This window comes from Protopterus annectens, chromosome 13.part0 (genome assembly GCF_019279795.1).
Source record: "Protopterus annectens isolate FY-2018-M chromosome 13.part0, PAN1.0, whole genome shotgun sequence".
In the NCBI taxonomy this organism is placed as follows: Eukaryota; Metazoa; Chordata; order Ceratodontiformes; family Protopteridae; genus Protopterus; species Protopterus annectens.
The window spans coordinates 1,038,646,679-1,038,668,804 of NC_056747.1; the positions used below are offsets into that span (position 1 = coordinate 1,038,646,679).

Here is a 22,126-nt window from a genome sequence, read left to right on the forward strand (position 1 = left end):
AATACTCTCTTCCTTTCCACTTCCAATCTTAAGGAAAATCCCAGATGTTACACCCAATCACAGGGAAAACGTGGCAGTTCTAATACAAAAGCTGCTAGAAAAAGGTGTCATCCAATACGTTCCACCAGACCAGATAAAATCTGGAACGTACTCAAGGTTCTTTTAGTACCAAAGGAAATGGGACTGGAGACCAATATTGAATCTCAACAACTTGAATAAGTCAGTTCGACACAAGTTTTGGATGGTCACGGCTCAGTCCATTCTCCCTTACTGGGCAAGGATGACTGGATGTGCTCAGTAGACCTACAGGATGTGTACTATCACATAAAGACAAACAGATGATCCAGAAGATACCTTCTGCTCCAGCTGGGAGCCAGGCATTACCAGTTCAGAGTTCTGCCCTTTCGAATTGTCGCAGCCCCTAGGGTGTTCAGATGCGTGGCAGTAGTAGCATCTCACTTGAGACTGCAGGGATTCCGGGTGTTTCCATAACTAGATGACTGGTTCATTACCACTCCGACTAGATATCAATTGATATGGGCAAGAGATCAGGTTCTTCAGACTTGTTCTCCTATGGGAATAACCATGAACTACAAGTCTCATCTGGAACCAGCCCAAAATTTGGAGTTCATAGGAGCAGTTTTCAGCACAAAGTCAATGATAGTTTCACTGCCTCCCTCAAGGGTTCAAACTGTAAGGTCCAGATCAGAAAAAAATCTGCAGTACCAAGATTTCAGCCCACATGGTTCTTCAAGCTCTAGGATCAGTGTCTGCAGCAAAAACACTATTACTTTTAGCCAGATTTTACATAAGGATTCTCCAATGGATATTTTCCACACAACGGTGGATACTTTGTCAACCCATGTCAGCTCTGATATGAATCAGTCAGATATGCAAGAGAGAGATGTCAGGTGGTTGATTAGGTCAGATCAGGTTCTGCAAGGCAATCCATTTGTTCCTCTTCATCCCAAAGCCATAGTGACCATTGCTGCTTCCCAGTTGGGGGTGGCATTTTCTTAGGAAAATAATCTAAGGCTCTTGGTCCCCTGAAGAGGCCAACTTACATATCATTGCCCTAGAGATGAGAGCAGTGTTTTTAGAGTTGCAAGCTTTCCAAGATGCTCTCCTTTTGGGGACGATTGCAGTTCACACAGGTTTGGTAGATCAGCAAACAAGGAGGGACCAGGTCAATACTCCTTGTGTCAAGAAACGCACAGTGTGTGCAGTGGGCGATCTCATCCAACCGCTTTCTCATAGCAGTGCACATTCCGGGGAAGGCCAGTGTGATAGCAGACAAACTGAGCAGTTGCATTCTTCTGCTTCACGAGTGGTCTCTCAAGAGGAATGTAGCAAATGATTTTTCGTCAGTGGTGCCAGTCTTGCTGCGATCTTTTTGCTTTTCCCGATAAACACCAAGTGCAGCAGCTACTTTGCCCTAATCCTCCCTCCACAGGGGAAATCAATGAGGGATGTTGCACTTCACAATTGCCCCCTACCCACCAATCCCATCCATTCCAAAATCTGTGCAGAAAGCTGTCAGGTTGAAGAGCAAAGTCATCCTCATTGCACCGTACTGGCCTAGATAGATTTGGTTTCCATTCCTTTGGCCTCACTTACTTTATCAGTCTTGGATCCTGGATCTGATGCCAGGCCTCCTGTCTCACCCGATGGGCATGATCCATCCTGACATTTCAAAACTCAGGCTGATGGCCTGATTTCTCCAATTCCGTTAAAAGCCAGACAGCTGATGCTCTCTTCCACTATCTGACTTTTATATTATTTTGCCATAAACTTTCAACAAGAAAACTTTATGCAAGCAAAAGGAAAAGATTTGTTTAGTGGGCACAACAAAATCATGCTGAGCCATTTTCAGCTTCTTTACATAACATGCTCGAGTTTCCTACTTTTTAAAGAAGGAGCTAGTTCCTCAACCATTAAAGTTCTGTTAGCAGTATCAAATTTTCGTATTGGATTTGATGGTTCTTCAGTAGCTTCTCAGAAATTGTGCTGAGCTTTCTTGCAACACACTCTACTTTTGAGACCTTCATTTAAGGAACCTACCACGCCCCCATGTCATCTCAGTCTGGTACTGCAAGCTCTAATATATCCTCCCTTTGAACCAGCAGCTAAATGTGACTAAGTATCTTACTTGGAAAACTATTTTTCTAGTAGCCATTACTCCTAAAATAATTGCAGAGATTCAAGCCTCGTCTTCAAAACCTCCAAACTTGATCTTTTACAAGGATAGAGTGAAGCTACAAACTAATGCGTCCTTCCTTCCCAAGGTGGTCTCAGAATCTGTCAGTCAATCCATTAATTTGCCAGCATTCTGTCCTAAATGTGCAAAGAAAGGTGAATACATGTTGCATTTATTGGATTTTCACAGATAATTATGTTTTTTACATGCATAAAACAAAAGAGGAAAAGAGACTAGTTGTTTGTTTTCTTTGCAGAATTGAAATTGAGCAAACCAGTTGAAAAGGTAACTTTAGCCAGATGGCTAACTGTATTTCATTTGTCTGTAGCAGATTGGGTTATTACCTTACCACAACAGGCACAAGCTCATTCAGCTAGGTCCATGGCAACTTCACTTTTTCTTTGCAGAGCATCCATGGATGACATGTGCAACAGCAACTTGGGCTACTTCCCATACTTTTATTACTCCTTGCAAGTTGGATCTGGTCTCCAGTGGTGGAGCATCATTTGGTACAACTGTGCTGAGGAATATCTTCCTTAGAGTCCACCCAGGATTATAGGTAGCTGGGGGCTCTGTCTCATCAGTTGAGGATAGAACGAAAATTGACAGCAGCAATCCTTGATGTTTTGCTCCATATATAGTTTTTCTGTATTGAGCAAATGCAGTTTTACATCTCCTACATTTATGCATATTCAGCATTTACTTTTTGGTAAATGTCAGTAAACAAGATCTGAGGTAACTTGGGGTTTGTGCATTACGGATAAGGGAGAAGCTCAAGAGTTCTTGGTCCACAAGCTTTACTAACAGCCAAGTCAGATATGAAGATTGGATTCAAGCCCATCAGTTGAGGAAGAATGAAAATGGACAACATATATGGAACATTGTGATAAGTACATAATTTCTTTTTTTTTTTCTCTCAGTAGTCCGCCATTCATTTATCTCCACCTTTTTCAAATGGAGAGGCCAAGTCCTGATTCTGAGGAAGGACAGCCAAATCTGAAAATGTTGTGTACTTTAAAATGTTAACTGTTTGGTATTGTTTGATTGGGAGCAGCTTAAATAGGGTTGTTAGATATTGAATGTGTGCATATTACTTCAAATCAGTGGTGAAAGAATAGTGTATTAAGATCTTGGTTATTTCTGTTTTGTGTGTGTGCATGCACACATATGTGCTTATTTTGCAGAGGGGGAGTCATTTTCTATGGTGTAATCGTCTACTTTATGTGTGTACTTATTGTTTCTTCTGAGAACCAGTTTAGTTCTTTTCAGATAAAACAATGTGCACGTTTTACCATTTTATTCATAACAATTTACTTTATTTTTAAACACTGCATTTTGTTTTCCTAGATTTTATTACCCTAGACATCTTTTAATGTTTGTCTGCAGGTTCACAAGCTCCTGATTGTGGTGGAATTACTATTGGGAGAAATCCCAGATAGGCTTCAGTTCCGTCAGCCTTCTCTCAAACGTTCACTTATGCCATACTTTCTATTAACTCAGGGTAAGTATTATCATATGCAGTAGGCACCATATCTTCAGTACAGCTGTAGTTGCACATTCTCCCAGGAAGAGACCATCATGTTAGATATTTGCTGCAGTCATAACTTAAGTGATTACTACTGCACATGCAGTCCTATGTCCACCTAGAGTTTCAAAGCTGTTCACCCCCTCCTGCATCAAACATAGTTTCCCACCCCAGATGTATCCATGTCACAGAGGAAACACAACTGGCCATCTTTTCTTGTCACTTGTGTCATGTAGACATTTGTTAATTAATTTGGACAGGCCAGGAGTGCAAGAGCACATAAGAACCCTTTAGGGAATTTCCTTCATTTTTATGGAGTTGCTATTATTAGGTGTATCACTAATTTTTGTTTTTCATTTAAATTTTCCTGCTGGGTTCCAAATGCGCCTATTCAGAGGTCTTGGTATGCCAGACAAGCATAGTAAGTAAATATGTAAGAGGTAAATTAAATTTCTAGGTAAAGCATTGTAAGTGTGCTCATTGATTAGACCTCTACCATGATGTTCCCTTATATGCCCTTTGCAAGGACTTCAGGCCCAAGACTTTAAGGCTAGAAGAGATGACATGCTTGCCCATTTGAATTTCAAGAAACTGGTCAGCATTCATTTGCCATTCTTCCGTTGTATCTGACAGCTATTAGTCATATGCCTGTCAACAGAAGTCTCACTCCAGGCCTGAAGACATCTTGGGGCAATGCAGCAGTTGCCTCATGTACACAGACAACCCTCTCCTCCTACCACCCAACACTACAACCTGTGAGAGATGCACTTATATAGCCAAGCTGGAAGCAAAGCTCTCTTCAGCCAAGACTGGACTAGACAGTCAAGAGGAGAAGTTGAACACTTGCACCACACCACACTCATCACATAGTCCCTCAAAACTTACTCCACCAAAACACACACACAGCAACACAAAGCACACACCTACATTTGTGGAGGCTCTTAATAAAAATCTGCTCAAGCAACAGAGACCTTCAAAGCAGAAACGCATGCAACCTCCACCCCCCCAATACAACCCAAATGACACATAGCCCACAAACTCAGTGTGCCACTCAACCACAGCCCATAAGGCATAACAACGTACCCAACACTCTAGTCATAGGTGATTCTATAGTCAGGCACACTGATGTTCCACTCACCAGGCTAAACAAGGAGAAAGTTGCTGTCAGCTGCCTGTCGGATGCCAGGAATCCGCCACATAACACACGCACTCAGGTCACTCCGCAACAAGTACAGATACGACTCTGTCATTGTCCATGTCGGTGTGAATGACCTGAGACGTACCTCCCTGGACTACATGAAAAGAGACCTGGAGGAACTCTCCGATCTTGTGGCCCAGGCAGGTATGACCCTAGCCCTGAGTAGCATCCTGCCATCACCCAGAATGATACCACAGTACAAGGACAAAATGATTGACTTCAACAATTGACTAAGCTTCTGGTGTCATTCTAAGGGGATCCAGTATCTGTCTGCCTGGGATGACATGATCGACAGACCATGATGCTTTGCCACAGATGGCCTGCACCTGCCCCCCCTTGAGATTCCGGATACTGGCAAAGGCTTTTGCCACCCTTATAGTGCCTTTTTAGGCAAGGTTCAAATGACAAATTCACCACCGTAACCGGTACAAGCAAGCAAAATCTGAGGGTAATGCTACTCAGTGCTAGAAGTCTAAACCTCAAAATGCACTCCCTCGAGGCACTCCTTAAAATGGAGAACATTGACATCTGTGCAGTGACAGAGACCTGGTTCAAAGCTCCAGAGAGCACCCTTGCATTACCAGGCTATAATTCATACCACACCTTTCGGCCACCTAACCCGGACCAAAACACTAAAGGCAGAGGTGTGTCCATATTCATTAAGGATGTCCACACCTCCAAGCTAGTTGCTCAGCATAATGTATCCGAGATTATCCAAGTGCAGCTAACTCTGGGCAAGACCGCAATCCAAATCGTAGCTTGCTACAGACCCCTCCCCCACCATGCCCCAGGATTCCCACTCCTCTTTTCTTGATACACTGGAAAATATTAGGGTACAACCCAGCACTGTTAACAATGGGTGATTTCAACTACCCCACCATTAACTGGGAAAACTACTCGTGTACCAACTCTTTTGCTCAACGTTTTCTGGAATTCATAAATTCCAATGCCTTGGTTCAGCTTATTCACACCCCCACCAGGGGCAGCAATATCCTAGAACCGGTCATTACCAACATAGGCGACCGGTGTTCCACACCAGAGGTCAATTCCTTGTTGGTCAGATCCGACCACAAGCTAATCACCCTAGACATCCACATCCTGCCCCCACCCCCCAATAGGGAAACAACTGTAAAAAGTTTCTCCAAAGCCAACTTCATGCTTCTTAAGACAGAAGTGGCAAACTTCATGACACCCATGCAGATGGACAATAGAGGTACGACTGCTGAATCCTACACAAATACACTTTATAAGCACTTACACAAGTGCATGGATCGTGCTATCCCTAACAGAACCAAGATGCTATAATCCAAAAATGGAAGCCAATCTGGTGGTGGTCTGCCATAAACAAGCTCTACAACAGAAGAAAGAAACTGTTGCAAAAAAGAGTAAAATCCCATGATTGGAGGAACAGCCTCAGTAAGAAGCTGAGATCCCTCCTAAATTACTCCAAAGCTAGTTATGAAAACAAAATCGCCACTGATTCTGAAGACAGCCACAAAGCATTCTGTATAGTTATGTCAAGAATCTCAATGGTAACATTCACATCTGCTCTGAGTTGCAGCACAATGGCACTAAATATACAGAACCAACTGATATTGCCAACATCCTGACAGATAGGTTCAGTGCTAACTTAACCCCCCGCCCACCCTCTAAAGGGCCCATCTCTCTACCAGAAGAATGCAAAGTTCCTGTAATCACGGCTGCACAGGTAAAAACCACACACTCCAAAGCCAAGAAAAAAGCATCTGGGATCTGACAACCTCCCAGGCTGTGTTCTGCGTGAACTACAGAATGAACTGTCACCCCACATAAGCACCATCTTCAATCATAGCCTCACCTCAGGGTTTGTGCCCACTGAATGGCACACAGCGACTGTTATCCCACTCCACAAAGGGGGAGCCACCACGGACCCCTGGAACTACCGCCCTATTTGCCTAACGAGCCTGTTCTGTAAGGTCGTGGAACTTATTATGGAACTTATAAACAAAGACATTGGTAATCTCCAAACTCTGGACTCCACCCAGTTCGGGTTTGTAAAAGGCAGATCATGTCTCCTAAACCTGATTGACGTCTTTGAAGCTGTCACCAAAGCCGTAGACGAGGTTAAGGTGGTTCACACAGCCTGTCTAGATCTCCCCAAGGCTTTTGACACCATCCCCCACTCTGGAATTATAGATAAACTCACTAAACTAGGTGTAAATCCCTATGTCACAAGATGGGTTGCCAACTGGCTCACTGACAGAACCCACACTGTGAAAGTAGCAGACTCCAAATCCGATTTCAGACGAGTGACAAGTGGATTACCACAGGGTTCAGTCCTCGGTCCTCTCCTGTTTGGTGTCTACATTTCTGAAGTATACGCTAACACAGAAGGTCTTTGGCTAGCGAAGTTTGCAGATGACTGCAAACTAGGAGCCACAATTGAAACTCCTAGTGATGTGGACATCCTACAAAAGGGCCATACTGAGACAGATGCCTGGTGTCAAAGCCATGGCCTCAAGCTCAATGCCAAAAAGTGCATTGTCATCCCCTTTGGTAAAAACTCTGTACCCATGAGCTACTACATAGGTGGTAGTCTACTTAACACTGAAATTGGGATAAGAGACCTTGGGACACAGGTGGACAGTAGTCTCTCCTTTGATAATCACATTGCCACAGTAGTCAGGAAATCCTTCTACGTGGCACACCTCATCACAAAAGGTTTCTCATCCAGGGAAAAATAAGTCATTGTTCCCCTCTACTCGTCACTCTTTCCAGTTCTACAACAACTGGAAAGGCTGCAGAAATACCTCACAAAGAGGATTACTGGCCTCAAACAGATGCCGTACACAGACCGTCTCAAAAAACTCCAGCTTTACTCCATCGCATATCGCCTACTCAGAGGCAATCTCTGCCTAACATACAAAGCTATGTCAAACCCAGAGCTGTTGGATATGCTCCACTTAAAGAAATCCCAAACCCTCCGAGCTTACATGCTCAGGCGATCTAAACCTGGTCACCACAATAAACAGAACACGCTGGAGGGATAGATTCCTGTCCCAGAGACTTCCCATACTCTGGAACAAACTACTTATCTATATCAAACAAAGCTCCTCATTAACACTCTTCAAGAAAAATCTTGATTGGATGAGAAATAGGAAGTTCACCCCAGTGATCACCTCTGTGGCTCTGCTCAACCGGGGCACAGGAAAATAATTTTCTTGGGTGGCGAAAGCCAGGGTACCTTTTTGACTAGGCTTCTATAGGCCCTAGGGCCGATAGCCCTAGTATCTACCTATGAACCTATACTTCCAGACCAAGCCTAAGGCAGGCCTCTCCAGTGAAGATTACTCCACAACACTGGTAGAAAAATGTTCCTTTATAATGAAGGGAAAGATTGCTTATGTCCCGTGATTGTGGAAGAAGACTAACCTCTATCTGAATGCCAGATGCCTTGGGTCGGAGCCAAAAAGGCAATAGTTTGATGCATTGTCAGGCTCTCCATTTGGTTATTAGCAAAAGATTTTTTTTTTTTAATAACCCTGTGTTAATGAAAACCAGTGTGATAAGGGCAGGCCAAACCATTGCAGTCAGTTAAATGCCTTGTGAAACATACCAAGGACATTTTACTCGTTCCAACTAAGTACACTGCACAGGAGACTACAGGTTAGACTGTCATTTGCAAATATCTTCCTCACTACATTTCGGCATTGACAGTGAAGATGGCAGAATGACCTGTCCTTTGGGGTATTTTAGTTCTCGTGGGAGACCATTTTCAGTGACAGATCACAGAAGTCTGAGAAACTTAAGGGGACTATAGAACTTTAAGCTTGTGACGCCCATCCTCCAAACGCCCATCCTCAAAGTTATTGGCATTTCCCCAGTACAGGAAGCACTGCAGTACGTCTTTGAACTAGACTGTCAGGAAACAGATTCGCAACCTCCAACCAGCTAGAGACCAGGTAAACTTTACAGGATTCAGAGACACTATTCTTTACAAAAATACAGTGGAAGATGCAGACACTGTATTATTAGAGACCACCAAAAGGGGCTGCCATCTGCCCCCCCCCCCCACGAGTCTTCCGAGCAGTAAGGAAAATTGGCTTTTGGACAGGTACATGAAGAAGGCGTATAACTCTGCCACTTTGTCTTTTAGAGCCTTAAATTGTCAGGCTTATATTCTGAAGTTCCAGCAGAGCCTACTTAAAAGGAATGGAAATGGATGTGGCTAAAGATGGCTCTAAAACCACATTAACCCAGCTTATCTAGGTATCCATTCATTTAGGCAGACATTGTGTTAAGTATGCCTATGATGTTGCTAGAGCTGCTGCCACTGGCACTGTGGTAAAGCAAGCTTTGTTTTACACACTGCCCTTATCTGAAGACCAAATGTCTTAGTACAGTAATCTCCTGGACAAAGATTTGTTCTTTGGTTTTCTAGCTTACGATGTGTTCAAAAATGTAGAAGAAAAGGAGAAGTGATGGTTGCAGTCTGCCACATGTTTCACCCTCCTCTGCCTAAGTATGTTATAAATTATCATAAGGAGGGACCATTTTACAAAAAGCCAGGTAAGGGTCATCAATCCAAGGGTGGGAATCCCTTTTACAAGAAAACATGGTGGGAAGATAAGGGGACGCAAGGAAGATAAACCCTTCTCACCATCTAAGGATCATCTGTGACTACCCAGGCCACCCCCACCCCAGCCCTTGCTCCCCAAGGGTGGGAGAAAAGTTAATTTCTTGCCTGGATCAGTGGAAAAATATTACTTGAGTTAAATTGTCTGTAGACATAATTGTAGAGGGTTGCCATTTGAAATTTAGTTCAGTAGCTCACAATTAGGGATGCTGAGCACATCCACAGAATAGAGCCACTGTTTAACCCCCCCCCCCTGCATTTTATTTTGCAACAGAGAAACGCAGAAATCATTATAAATATACAGCTCTTTTTACATGAAAGGATAGTCTATGGAGACCCATTTTCAGCTTGTTTAGATTAAACAAGTACCTGTCGGTTAAAAAAAAAAAACAAAAGTTAAAAATGGTAACCCTGCAGATGTTCTTCGTGTTTCACTGTTGCAGTCATCACACTGCCTGCAGGTAGCCCTCAATCGACCCGAATACCAGAGACTTAGTATTTCTGCCTCGGATGCTGTCGCTCCAAGACTGACGTCAGGTCGTCAGGAATATAAAAACAGACAGCTGACACCATTACTTCAGTCTTTCTTGCTGAGGAGCCTGAAGCAGAAGCAGTTCGCAAGTGTCGGTCAGCCACTACCTGAATTTTCATTTACGAATTTAATAATCCTGAAGCCGTCTAAAGCAAAGTACCCCATTGAGGATCCGTTTTTCTTGCTCTAACTGATGTCAGGAAAAGTTAACAATTGTCTTGCCTGTGGAAAGCAAATACCTTCCAGAGAGTTTCATTCTTACTGTGTCACTTGTTTAGGCCCAGACCACAACGTCCCTCACTGTCGGTTTTGTGCCTTATCTAACGCCTGAACTATTCATAACCGGGCTCTCTCTGTCGCTAAATTCTTTCACTCTTGATCTCCGTATTCTGAAATGGCTTCGGTAAGCCATCCAACTACCGATATTCAGAAAAAAACGTAAAGATAAGACAGAGACAGACTGCATAGGTTCAAAGCTGTCGACCACGCTTCCGTTAAACTAGTCACCAGTCAGCTGGTACTCAGGCGCTTTCGCAGCCCCTGATGCCCACTTCAGTGGATTCGCAGGCCTCTACTGAAATCCATTCGAAGTCCGGTATGCAGCGAGACTCTTCTTCAGCTATGGAACCGGCAGATGTCTCTACCTTGGATGGGTCCGGAGCTGCTGAACAGGCACCGGCTTCTGAGGCAGTTATTCGCTCAACCGATGTTCGACTCAAAACTGACGACTTTTTTAACCAAAACTACAGAGTTTCTTGGGCCCAGAGTATGCACTACGCCTAGGAAACCAACGACCAAAACGCTTGCACCTGTTCCCATGCCACAAAAACAAATGCTTAGAATGGCTGAAGACCTTATTACGCTGATTAGGGGAAGCTAGCCTTCCCCTGCTAGGAGACTGAGTCAAGTCTCCTTCAGCTTCTGCAGACCAGGAGTCTGATGACTCTGAAATTTCTGATTATGAAGACATGCCCTTATCTGCTTATGAGGATTCAGATGCAGAGGAATCCATTCCCTATGTCTCCCCTCCAATGGATTTTTCTTTTGGTGAAACCTTGCATACCTTACGAGAGCATTTCCACTGGGAATGCCAAGACTATCCTCAGCCCAAAAAGAGACTGGGAGAATTTGTAGAGTTGCCTCAACACAGGCCCTTAGCAATACCCTGTCCTGGATGTTGTGGATGATGTTTTTATGGAGTCCAGTCTTACTCCTGACACTTTACCTCCTGCCCCTAGGAAACCAGACAGGTACCACAGAGTACCTGACACACACACATTTATTTTTAAGAATCCTACTGCTGACCCAGAGATCATTTCCCAGGGACCTAAAACTATCAAGGCTACTACAGACAAGAATCCCACCCCTTAAGACAGGGTTTCCAGAGCTTTAGACAGATGGGGTAAGAAGGTATATATCTCTGCAACTCTTGCTGTTAGGGCATTGAATTGTCAGTTTCACATGCTGAAGTACCAACAACATATTATGGAACTTCTTAAACAAAAAGTGGCAACCTTTTCAGACTGTGCAGAAAATGAAGAATTGCAGGAGCTTATGCACTCTGCAAGACAAGTCAGCAAGCATACTTTGTAGTGTGGCTTTGACACCCTAGAAGCATCCTGCTGGGCAGCTGTTACTGGCACTGTACTGAGAAGACATGCTTGGGTGAAGGAGCAGACCTTGCCAGACCATGGCAAATCAAAGTTTCTAGACGCTCCTTTGAATAAGGACTGTTTGTTTGGCACCAAAGCAGAAGAGGTTCTTACAAAGATGGAAGAAAAAGCTACGTCTTTGCAGACTGTTAAAGAATTCTTACAAGTGCTACCCCCTAGATTCAGTAGGCATTGCCCTTCCAAACACTGGTCTTTTCCAGCCCCCACCAGACCTTCTCAATCCAGACCCAGGGGAAACAGACCACCCAAACTACAGTCTCAGGGTATGCAGAGATCTAAGCAATGGAGTGCCCCCACCCCTAAAGCAGTGAGTGGTAAGCCACCTCCTTACGGAAAAAGCTGACAATGACTTTACTCCACTCCCCAGCCCTGCCTAATTGAGTGTGCCCCTAGGAGGAGGACTTGCACTTCATGCAGAAAACTGGATATCTATCACTCAGGACCGGTGGATCCTCAACATTGTATCCGAGGGGTACAAATTTTATTTCCATTCACTGCCACCCCCAAGCGGGTTTCCAGACCTTTCTCCAAACCAGTGGGCAGAGGCTCAAAACCAAGTAGTTTCCCTGCTCAATATCAGAGCTATTCAGTCGGTTCCAGTACAACAGAGGGGTCAAGGGTTCTACTCCAGACTCTTCCTGGTACCTGGGAAAGAGGGCTCTTGGTGCCCAATCCTGGATCTTTCCATTCTCAACACCTTCCTCGTGGTACCAAAATTCAAAATGCTTACCCTGCAACAGCCTCTTCCTGTGCTAGCCAAGGATGCCTCGGTAGTCACCCTAGACTTAAAAGAAGCCTATCTGCATGTCCCCATAAGGGAATCATGCAGGAAGTGTCTACGTTTCAGGACAGGGTCTATGCTTTATCAGTTCTCTGCACTTCCCTTTGGCTTATCTACTGCACCCAGTGTTTTCACAAAATGCCTGGCTCCAACCATTGCATGCTGCAGGCAGAGGAATATCCAAATTTACCCGTACTTGGACGACTACCTGATTCAGGCAGACAGTCAGGAATTGCTGCTGCAGCAGCACCTGAAATTTGTGAAAAACCTTCTCACTTCCTTGGGGTACACCATCAACAAAAAGAAATCAAAACTGGTACCCAGTCAAAAGGTTGTATTCCTGGGAGCAAGCTTGGACACAACTTCGCAGATGGCATTCCTCACCTCAGAAAAACAAGTCTGTATGACAGATTACTTCAAACAAATGGCCACCAGAACCAAACTGTCTGCAGGAAGAATACTGCAAGCCCTAGGGTTCATCACCTAATGTATACTGCTGATTCCGTATGCAAGACTGCATATGAGGAAACTCCAATGGTACTTAAAAAGTCTTTGATGCCAACATTCTCAGGACCTTCAAACAGTCATTTCTAACATACCCTGTCTAAGGACAGAGTTCCTCTGGTGGGCAGAAACATGCAACCACAAAAAGGGACTGCCATTTACTCTACCCCAGGCCACCCAGACCCTAACCACAGACTCATCAGACTATGCCTGGGGGGCACACATGGACAGAAAATGTATTCAGGGCCACTGGAGCCCAAGTCAAATTAATCTGCACATCAACCAAAAAGAGATGCTACCTGTACAGAATGCCCTGACAGCTTTCAGATCCCCAATATTTCCAGGACAATTGCTAATAAAAACAGACAACACCACTGTTATGTGATACATCAGCAAGCGGGGGGGGGAACCCATTCCTACCCACTCTGCAGGCTAGCCATGGCCTTGGACATTCAAGTCCACCTGCAAGCTCAGTTCCTGCTGCTGGCAGATGACTTAAGCAGAAATCTCCTAGACCCACACAAGTGGCAGTTAGAGCACAGCACCTTCAACCTTCTGATTCAGAAGTGGGGGACCCCAGAGGTGGATTTCTCTGCCTCCCCCTACAACCACCAGCTCAGCAAATTCTGCACCAGGAATCCTCACAGCAGGGCCTGGAAAGTGGATGCCCTATATTTTCAGGGAGTAAATCTCTCAATCTATGCCTTTCCCTCTCTGCCTCTCCTTTCAAGAGTATTACTCAAGATAAAACAGGACAGACCAAGGACAATTCTGATTGCCCCTGACTTGCCACGCCAGCACTGGTGCGCACTACTGCGCAGCCTGACATCATTGCCACCCTGGCACCTACATCAGAATCCAACCCTCCTCTCTCAGCAGGAGGGACAGATTCTGCATCCATAACTGCAAACCCTAAATCTTGCAGCCTGGCTTATTCCTTGAATTCTCCCCCAGCAACCTTAAGCAAACAGGTGCTGGACATCATTCTTGAAGCCAGAAGAGACCGTACAAGAAAATGCTATGTTGGTAAGTGGAAAAGGTTCTGCTCATGGATTCAGTCTAAAGGAGAGGACACAACACTGCCCTCTCTGCCTCTTATCCTGGATTACTTAGCAGATCTACTCCACAAAGGCCTGTCCTTCTCCACCATTAAGATACACGTCTCAGCCATTTCTGCTCATTACAACACTGAGCCACCTCTCTTCTCGCACCCTCTTATCAAACAGTTCCTGAGAGGGGCAAACAACGTAAGGCTACCAAGGAGAGAACCCACCCCTGCATGGGACCTTAACTTTGTACTGGAAAAGCTCACGCCCCCCCCCCCCCCCCTTGAACCTGCTGCATCAGCAGAGTTATTTCTCTCTTGGAAAACAGACTTGCTTCTAGCCATCACTTTAGCTAGAAGAGTGTCTGAGCTACAAACACTGATGGCTGTGGAACCCTTCATTATTTTCCATGCTGACAGGGGTTTCCTTCAGGACTAACTCTTCTTTTATGCCTAAAGTGGTGTCCAGTGTGGCTCTCAATCAATCCATCCATTTGCCAACCTTCTTCCCTATTCCTCAAAATAAAGGGAGAGGATCCTGCACTCCTTGGACGTGCACAGACAGCTCCATATTCTACCTTGATAGGACTAGGCCCTTCAGGAAATCTGACCAGTTACTAGTCAGCTTTGCAACAGGGGCAGAGGGCAAGGCCATTTCAAAACAAACTATTTCCAAGTGTATAGCACACTACATCCATTTCTGGTACATGCACCATGGGAAACCAACCCCTCAGGGGGTTAGAACACATTCCACTAGGGCAACATCTACCTCTACAGCATTTCTCAGGGGAGTCCCTACCAGGGACATCCTGGAGGCTGCTACCTGGAGTTCTGTACACACCTTCGCCAAGCATTACCACCTGCCTATCTTTTCCAAATCCAGGGCAGGATTTGCTACAGCAGTCCTGCAAGGCATACTAGCCAGCCCTAACCTCTTCTGGACTGCCTCCACCCTTCTTCAGCTTTGGGGATCCACCCAAGTGTGATGATGACTGCAACAGTGAAACATGAAGAACATAGTGCAGTTGTGTACACTTATCATAAATGTAGGTATTCGAGTGTATTCACTGTTGCAGTCCTGGTTTCCCTCTCTCCAGCCCCCTGTTTCTCTCTCTCTCTCTCTCTCTCTCTCCTATCCATGGCTGTTACTAACCCCTTCTGGGGTATCTCTTTTTACTGGTGGTGTTTTCCCCACCATAACCTAGCTCCCTATTGGGGGGGGGGGGCTCCTGACATTTGGGGCAAGAAAAACTGATGTAATGGTGTTGGCTGCCTGTTTTTATACCCCTGATGACCTGACATCAGTCCTGGAGCGACAGCATCCGACGCAGAAATACTCTTGTATTCAGGCTGACTGTGGGCTACCTGCAGGTAGATAACCCAAGTGTGATGACTGCAACAATGAATACACTCGAACATCTACATTTATGGTAAGTGTACACAACTGTATTTTCCTTCTATCTTTGCTAAGCCTAAAGGCCTTATGGCGGCTATGAGTCTGACTGTTTAGTTGAAGGGCAGGAGGTTATTATTATTATTTGGGCAGGGGGTGGGCAGTTCCATTTTGCCTCCTTAACCTTTGTCTTAGCCATTGCTTTTAGAGTCTTTACAAAGTGTCTGGCTGTAGTAATAGCCCATTGATGGACAAGAGTCAGTAATTATTTGCCTGTGTTTGGATGATCGTCTTTAACAGGCCCCATCCAAGGAAGAGAAACCACGAGGGCGCACTCGTATGCTCAGCAGTGCTTACAGAAACTGGGATTTACCCTACAACTACAGATGCCCAAACTGAAACCTTCACAAAAAACTGTGCTCTTGGGGGCTCACTTGAACTCATAGGTGTTGCAGAATTTTTGAGCCCCAGAATAAGGTCTTATCTTTCATACAGTTCTTTCACTAAATGTCACAAAAAGCTATGTACCTCTCGGGATACTGGCGCACATTGCAGCCACAGTCATGACGCCCCCAGATATGGCTGCACATCAGAGAGATCTGATGATACCTAAGAAGACTTTGAGATCTACAAGTGCACACACTACAGCATGCTCCCAGCACTTACTTGAAGATTGAGCTGGGCTGGTGAACATCATCCATTCAAGAGAACAGAAGTGTCAAATCGGATCATGTCTGGGGAGCCCATACAAAGGCCCTTAAGGTGCAGTGAACTTTGAGCTACACAGAATCCCAATTCCACATAAATCTAGGGAAAAAGTAACAGTCTGGTGTGATGTGAGAACATTCAAATCTTTGTGTTTTCTGGGAATCCTAAACATTGTGACATGTAATACCACTGTCCTATGCTATGTTGACAAATTGGAAGGAGCACATTCCATTCAGTTGTACTGAATTTGAAAAGCTGGGAATTTGGTATAACATATAATCTGACATTAAAGGCGGTGTACATTCTCATAGTGGACATTATGCTCGCAGATCAGCCAAGCAGGCTCATAGCAGATCCACACAAGGGTCAGCTGCATAGGCACATCCTTTTGTCTCTAAAGTGGGAAAAGCCAGAAATAGATCTTTTTGCCTCCGATGATAAATTTCAAATCAAAATGTTTTATTCCTGAACTCCACACACAAGCTTGGGCAGCAGAGTTTAACATTTTTATGGAAGGGCAAATTGCCATATGCCTTTCCACCTTTGCCATTAATTCCAAATGTGATTCAAAAAATTCGTGCAGGTACCATTGGCTCTCCCACCTCTTATTGATGGCCATGGAAGAGTCTTTAATCCTGCCTAGATAGTTGGACATATTTACACAGGACGAGTGCACCTTAATACACCCAGGAGTCAAAGTAGTGTGTCAGCCTGTAAGATTAAACATCTTCAATCTTTTTACACCAGTTGTCCCAGGGCATGCATTACGTATTGAGGGAGGCCTGGAGACCAAGCACTATGAAATCATATCTAGAAAAACGGAAGAGATAATTTTCCTGTGCTGCCAAAGGAAGGGACTTGAACCTAGTGAAGTAGAGGTACCACATATGTTAGAATTCTTGATAGTGGTGTTTTAAACAAGCTTCGCATATGCTTCTGTGAAGGTCCACTTATTAGCCATAGCACCATGTCTACCCCCCCTCCCCATCCTCTAGCTAGGTTATGCAACAGTTTTTAACCGGAACCTTTTATATTAGCCCCCCAGTTGGGCACTCATACCTCCCTGAGACCTGAATTTTTTGTTAGGAAAAATAACACTTCCCTCTTCAAACCATCAGGTTCAGCACATCTAGTGTTTCTCTCACAGAAAGTATTTTTGGTGGTAATCATGGCCAGAAGGATGTCAAAATTACAGGTGCTAATAAGCAGAGAACCATTTTAAATATTCAATTCGGGTTGGATTACCTTGCACACCATTCCTTCATTTATGACAAGAATGGTGGCAGACGTTGCACTTGAACCATGGCTTTCATCTCCCAGTGTCCTTTATCAGGCCACAGAACAAAGCAGAAAGGATGCTTCATTACTGAAATGTTTGTAGACAGCTTTGGTACTACCTAGACAGAACCACAGACTCCAGAAAAACAGCTGTTCTTATTTCCTTTGAAGAGAATAAGGGCTACTTGTTTCAGAGCAAAATGGTCTCCAAGTGGATCTCACATTGTATTGTTTTCTGCTAAAAATTCTAATCACAGCAATTGCCAGGAGGCATGAAGTCACATTCCACCAGAGGCAGACCTACCATGGTAGATTTCCTGAGGGGGTTCCTACAGATGACATTTTGGAATTGGCCACTTAATCCTTCTTATACCTTCACCAGACACTACAGGCTGTGGATATTCTGTCTAGAGCCAGGGCAGGATTTGCCAAGGCAGTTCTGAAGTGTATGCTGCCTTCTTCCAAAGGGATACTGGCCACTGTAAGAGCTAGTAGTACAGTTGCCACCAGTTTACCATAGTTGTAGATGTTTGATTCTCATCACTGCTGCAGTTCGGTTTCCCAGTCTGCTTCCCCTCTTTGCAGGCATGTGGGAACTGTTAGTCCCCCCCCCCCCATACACACACACACACTTTCTCTGTTCCTAGTTCAGATTAAGCCCTTTTCTCCTGTTCTTTGTAGTGTACCTTAGGAGCCCTTGTCTGAAATAGTATTCAGAGGTTTAGAAACCTACCAGTAGGATACACTTCCTTAGAAAAAGACAAAAAATCACTTAAGGTTTGCACCAAGTTGGGTATTATGTATGTAGGTCAGGAAAGAAGAACAGAACATAGCTGACCATGTGTCCCACACTGTACCATAATGTGTAGATGTTTGGAGAGGGAGAAGAGCCGTGAAGTCTGTGTTTGTGGAGGGAAAGAGCTCTGAAGCTCTAGCCAGATGTAGGACTCCCCCTGTGGCAGAGATCCATGAAATTATGACTGCAGCAGTGACCACACTCTAATGTCTCTAATTATGTCAAGTTAATAATACAGCTGGACTTTATACTACAGTATACTGATCAACAATTCCATTGTAATCTTTTTGGTTATATGTACAAGTGTGGTGGTTTACATTTCAAGTAACAGAAGAATTACTGTTATTCCTAAACTGTGTGTATGTGTTGTCTATGCTATGATACTTTTTTTCTACAAATAGCATGTCATTTAATGATGCTGAATGCGAGTACTTAATAGTACTGCATTATAGTAGTAATTCATGTGTTTTATATAGTAGCTTCACATTAATTGACCGTGTCTACTCAGTCTTAAGTTGATGTATGTTACTATTTTTCTCTCTACACAGCTGTTCGAACAGGAAATCTTGCCAAATTCAACCAAGTTCTAGAGCAGTTTGGAGAAAAATTTCAGACAGATGGAACTTACACTTTAATTATTCGACTTAGACACAATGTTATTAAGACTGGTAAGAATTAAGATTGTGATTGTATTAAAAGTGTTTAGCAGTTGCTCTGTTTCTCTTCCTTGTTGTTATCAAGGGTATTGCAGACCTGTAGGTAAGTGTGTGTGACATTATATGTAGCAGTTTTGTGTTCTTTAGGAGGAGTGCAGCATTGTTCACTCATCTAGAATAACCTCATTGGAGATGGGTCTTATCCAGATGGAAATTAAGTGATTGGGCCACAGGCATTTTGATTGCAACAGTGTGTGTGTTACTGGAAGTGTGTATGCAAACCAAAGTTGCTCTGTTTCTCTTCCTTGTTGTTATCAAGGGTATTGCAGACCTGTAGGTAAGTGCGTGTGACATTATATGTAGCAGTTTTGTGTTCTTTAGGAGGAGTGCAGCATTGTTCACTCATCTAGAATAACCTCATTGGAGATGGGTCTTATCCAGATGGAAATGAAGTGATTGGGCCACAGGCATTTTGATTGCAACAGTGTGTGTGTTACTGGAAGTGTGTATGCAAACCACTTGCACTTTATGGTGTGCTGTGTGGGTGTCTGAGGGATTTAAAGGTATGTGTGATGCAGGAATATCCCTGCCGTATCTGGCTGACACTGTACTGACATGCCCCCGCTTCCTGTCCTCTATAATGTGGAACTTGACAGGGGTACCAGGAATTTGCTAATGGTAGGCCATAAGGTGCAAACAAAAATATAACTGGAGGGGTGAGAATAAAAACTTACTGCCCAGAAATCATTCCTTACTCGGTCAAAAACACACAAAAGATGTCTGTATTAACTTAAACTCTACTAAAATACTTTTGGCTAACCGTAAAAGATGTGCAATCCTGGAGCTGAAACAGAAATGTTTACTTTTTTTTTACCAGGTTAGTCCCACTAGGCATTTAACTATTTTCAGAAGAGACCTGAGAATATATTTGTATAGATGGGGTTGAAATCCCAGTCAGGGCACTGAAGAAGACCTATTGTTGTATTGTGGATTGGAAATCCCAGTCAGGGCACTGAGGAAGACCTATTGTTGTATTGTGGATTGAAGAACTTTCCATGTGGGAGGAGAAGCATTCAAAGGTGGAGGAGCAGCAAGAAACTTGAGTTGCTTGGAGGGGGGGGGGGGTGCTAACCACTTTAGTAACTAGAAGCGGTTTTCACAATGCAGTATTGGAGATGCTCGAGAAGTCCAGTAAGGAGGAAGATGAAGTAAAAGAATGAGAGTCAGATTGTACAGAATAGTTGTCAGATGAACAAGAAATTTCTAGCAAAGGAAGTAACTTAACATTATCATAGGCTGTGCTGAAAATGTAAGCTGCTGAAGATCATTACAACATGAGTGATCCAGGGAGTGTAAATCCTGGGTAAGAAAAAAACAGAAATGCCAGAACATGTTAAGATGGTGGCCTTAAGTGAGTTGTTGAGTGGGGAAAATGCATCACTAGTGTCAAGAAAGGCATGAAACATCATGCAGTTCATAGGTGTTTACTAGGCTAATGACCATAAGGGCCTTTTTAAGCCTAGCCATGCATCCCAAATGTCTGACAAGTTCTGACACCCTTGATAAGTGTAAGCATGAGCCTGGGAGATGAACCATTTACAGGTTATCTGTTTATAGTAGAGACATAGGTGCCAAACCAGGGATGAATTTCTGTTTTCCCGTCCAATTGTCCAAGTTGCACTTGAATTAGGTTAGGGAGGAACTCTGCTTCACATGGATGGGGAGCCTGTTCCATAGATGGGGTAGTCTCTGGAATACATACCTATCTCTCCAGCAGGTCCTGTTTATATCAGAGGCAAGGTTTAAGTTTTTAGAATGGGTAATTCTGGTACTGTTTGTTTTGTGGATATACAGGAGGTCCATCAGAGTGGGGGTCTGACAATGCCCGTATGCCAGGCATAGATCTCCCCTCAAAAGCCTGTAGGGGACAGAATACAGGTATAGGGCCTTGAGGCGGTCAACATAGGACATATTACGCCCTGTCTTCTTTTAGTGAGGAACCTCTGTGGACGTTCCAGTTGTTGGATATGCCTGGTTAGGTACATACCAAAGGGGACATTGTACTCAGTGATAGGTCTGATGAATGCTGATTACAGTGGAACAATGACTTCCTTAGACTGGTAGATGCCATACCTTTGTTTATATGTTGCGCAACATAGAATGATTTCCTCACCACTGTAAACACGTGATGATCAAAGGCTAGATTGATATCTATGTGTGTCCCTAAGTCCCTGAGTACTGGGACAACTCTAAGGAGTGTATTGTTAATATGATAGCTATCAGGGATGGATGACTTCTCCAAAGATACTGTCATGCATTTCTTGGCATTTAGTTTTAGTCCATGGCTGTGACACCAGTTGTTTCTGTGTCAGCCCCTCCTGGAGAACATTTGTGTCAGTATGAGATTCAGTGACTGCTCCTAATTTGCAATCATCTGCAGATTTAGTCAGCCAGAGACCACTGACATTGGCTTTGACTTCTGAGAAGTACATGCCAAAAAGGAATGGTCCAAGGACTGATCCCTGAGAGACTCCACTTGTGACTGGTCTCTTTGTAGAGGTGGACTCCCCAGTTCTGACTTCCTGGGTCCTGTCTTTGAACCAGTTGGCTAACCATAGGTTCATAGGTTGGTACTAGGCTATCGGCCCTAGGGCCTATACAAGCCTAGCCATAATTCCCTGGCTATTTCTTCCCACACTATTTACTTCCTGGACCCCTGTCTAGCAGGGCGACTGACGTGATCCCCGGGGTGAATTTCCTTTCTCCCATCCAATCGTCAAGGTTTCTTTTGAAGAGGGCCAAAGAGGTGCTCTGCTTGACATGTGTGGGCAGTCTATTCCAGAGTCTGGAGAGTCTCTGGGTCAGGAACCTATCCCTCCAGCATGTTTTGTTTATTGTGGTAAGGTTTCGATCCCTGGAGTGTGTGGCTCTGAGTGATTGGGATTTCTTTAAGTGTAGCATATCCAACAGTTGTGGGTTTGACATGGCCTTGTATGTTAAGCAGAGAACGCCACTGAGTAGATGATACGCGACAGAGTATAGCAGGAGTTTTTTAAGGCGGTCAGCATAGGGCATCTGCTTTAGGCCTGTGATTCTTTTAGTGAGGTATTTCTGCAGCCTTTCCAATTGTTGCAGGTGTCTTGAGAGGTATATACCAAATGGGGTATTGTATTCTATAATGGGTCTAATGAGGGATGAGTACAGTGGGACAATGACCTCCTTTTT

General features: G+C 44.2%; 1 protein-coding gene across 1 annotated transcript in view; it reads left to right on the forward strand.

Annotated features, from left to right (window-relative positions):
* The window catches only part of PSMD3 (proteasome 26S subunit, non-ATPase 3), an 816,031-nt gene that overhangs the window by 466,696 nt on the left and 327,209 nt on the right, over positions 1-22,126 (forward strand). The window contains exons 7-8 of the mRNA XM_044055035.1: positions 3,584-3,698; positions 18,794-18,913. Of these exons, the coding sequence (XP_043910970.1) occupies positions 3,584-3,698; positions 18,794-18,913 (235 nt within the window). The remainder of the gene's footprint in view (positions 1-3,583; positions 3,699-18,793; positions 18,914-22,126) is intronic.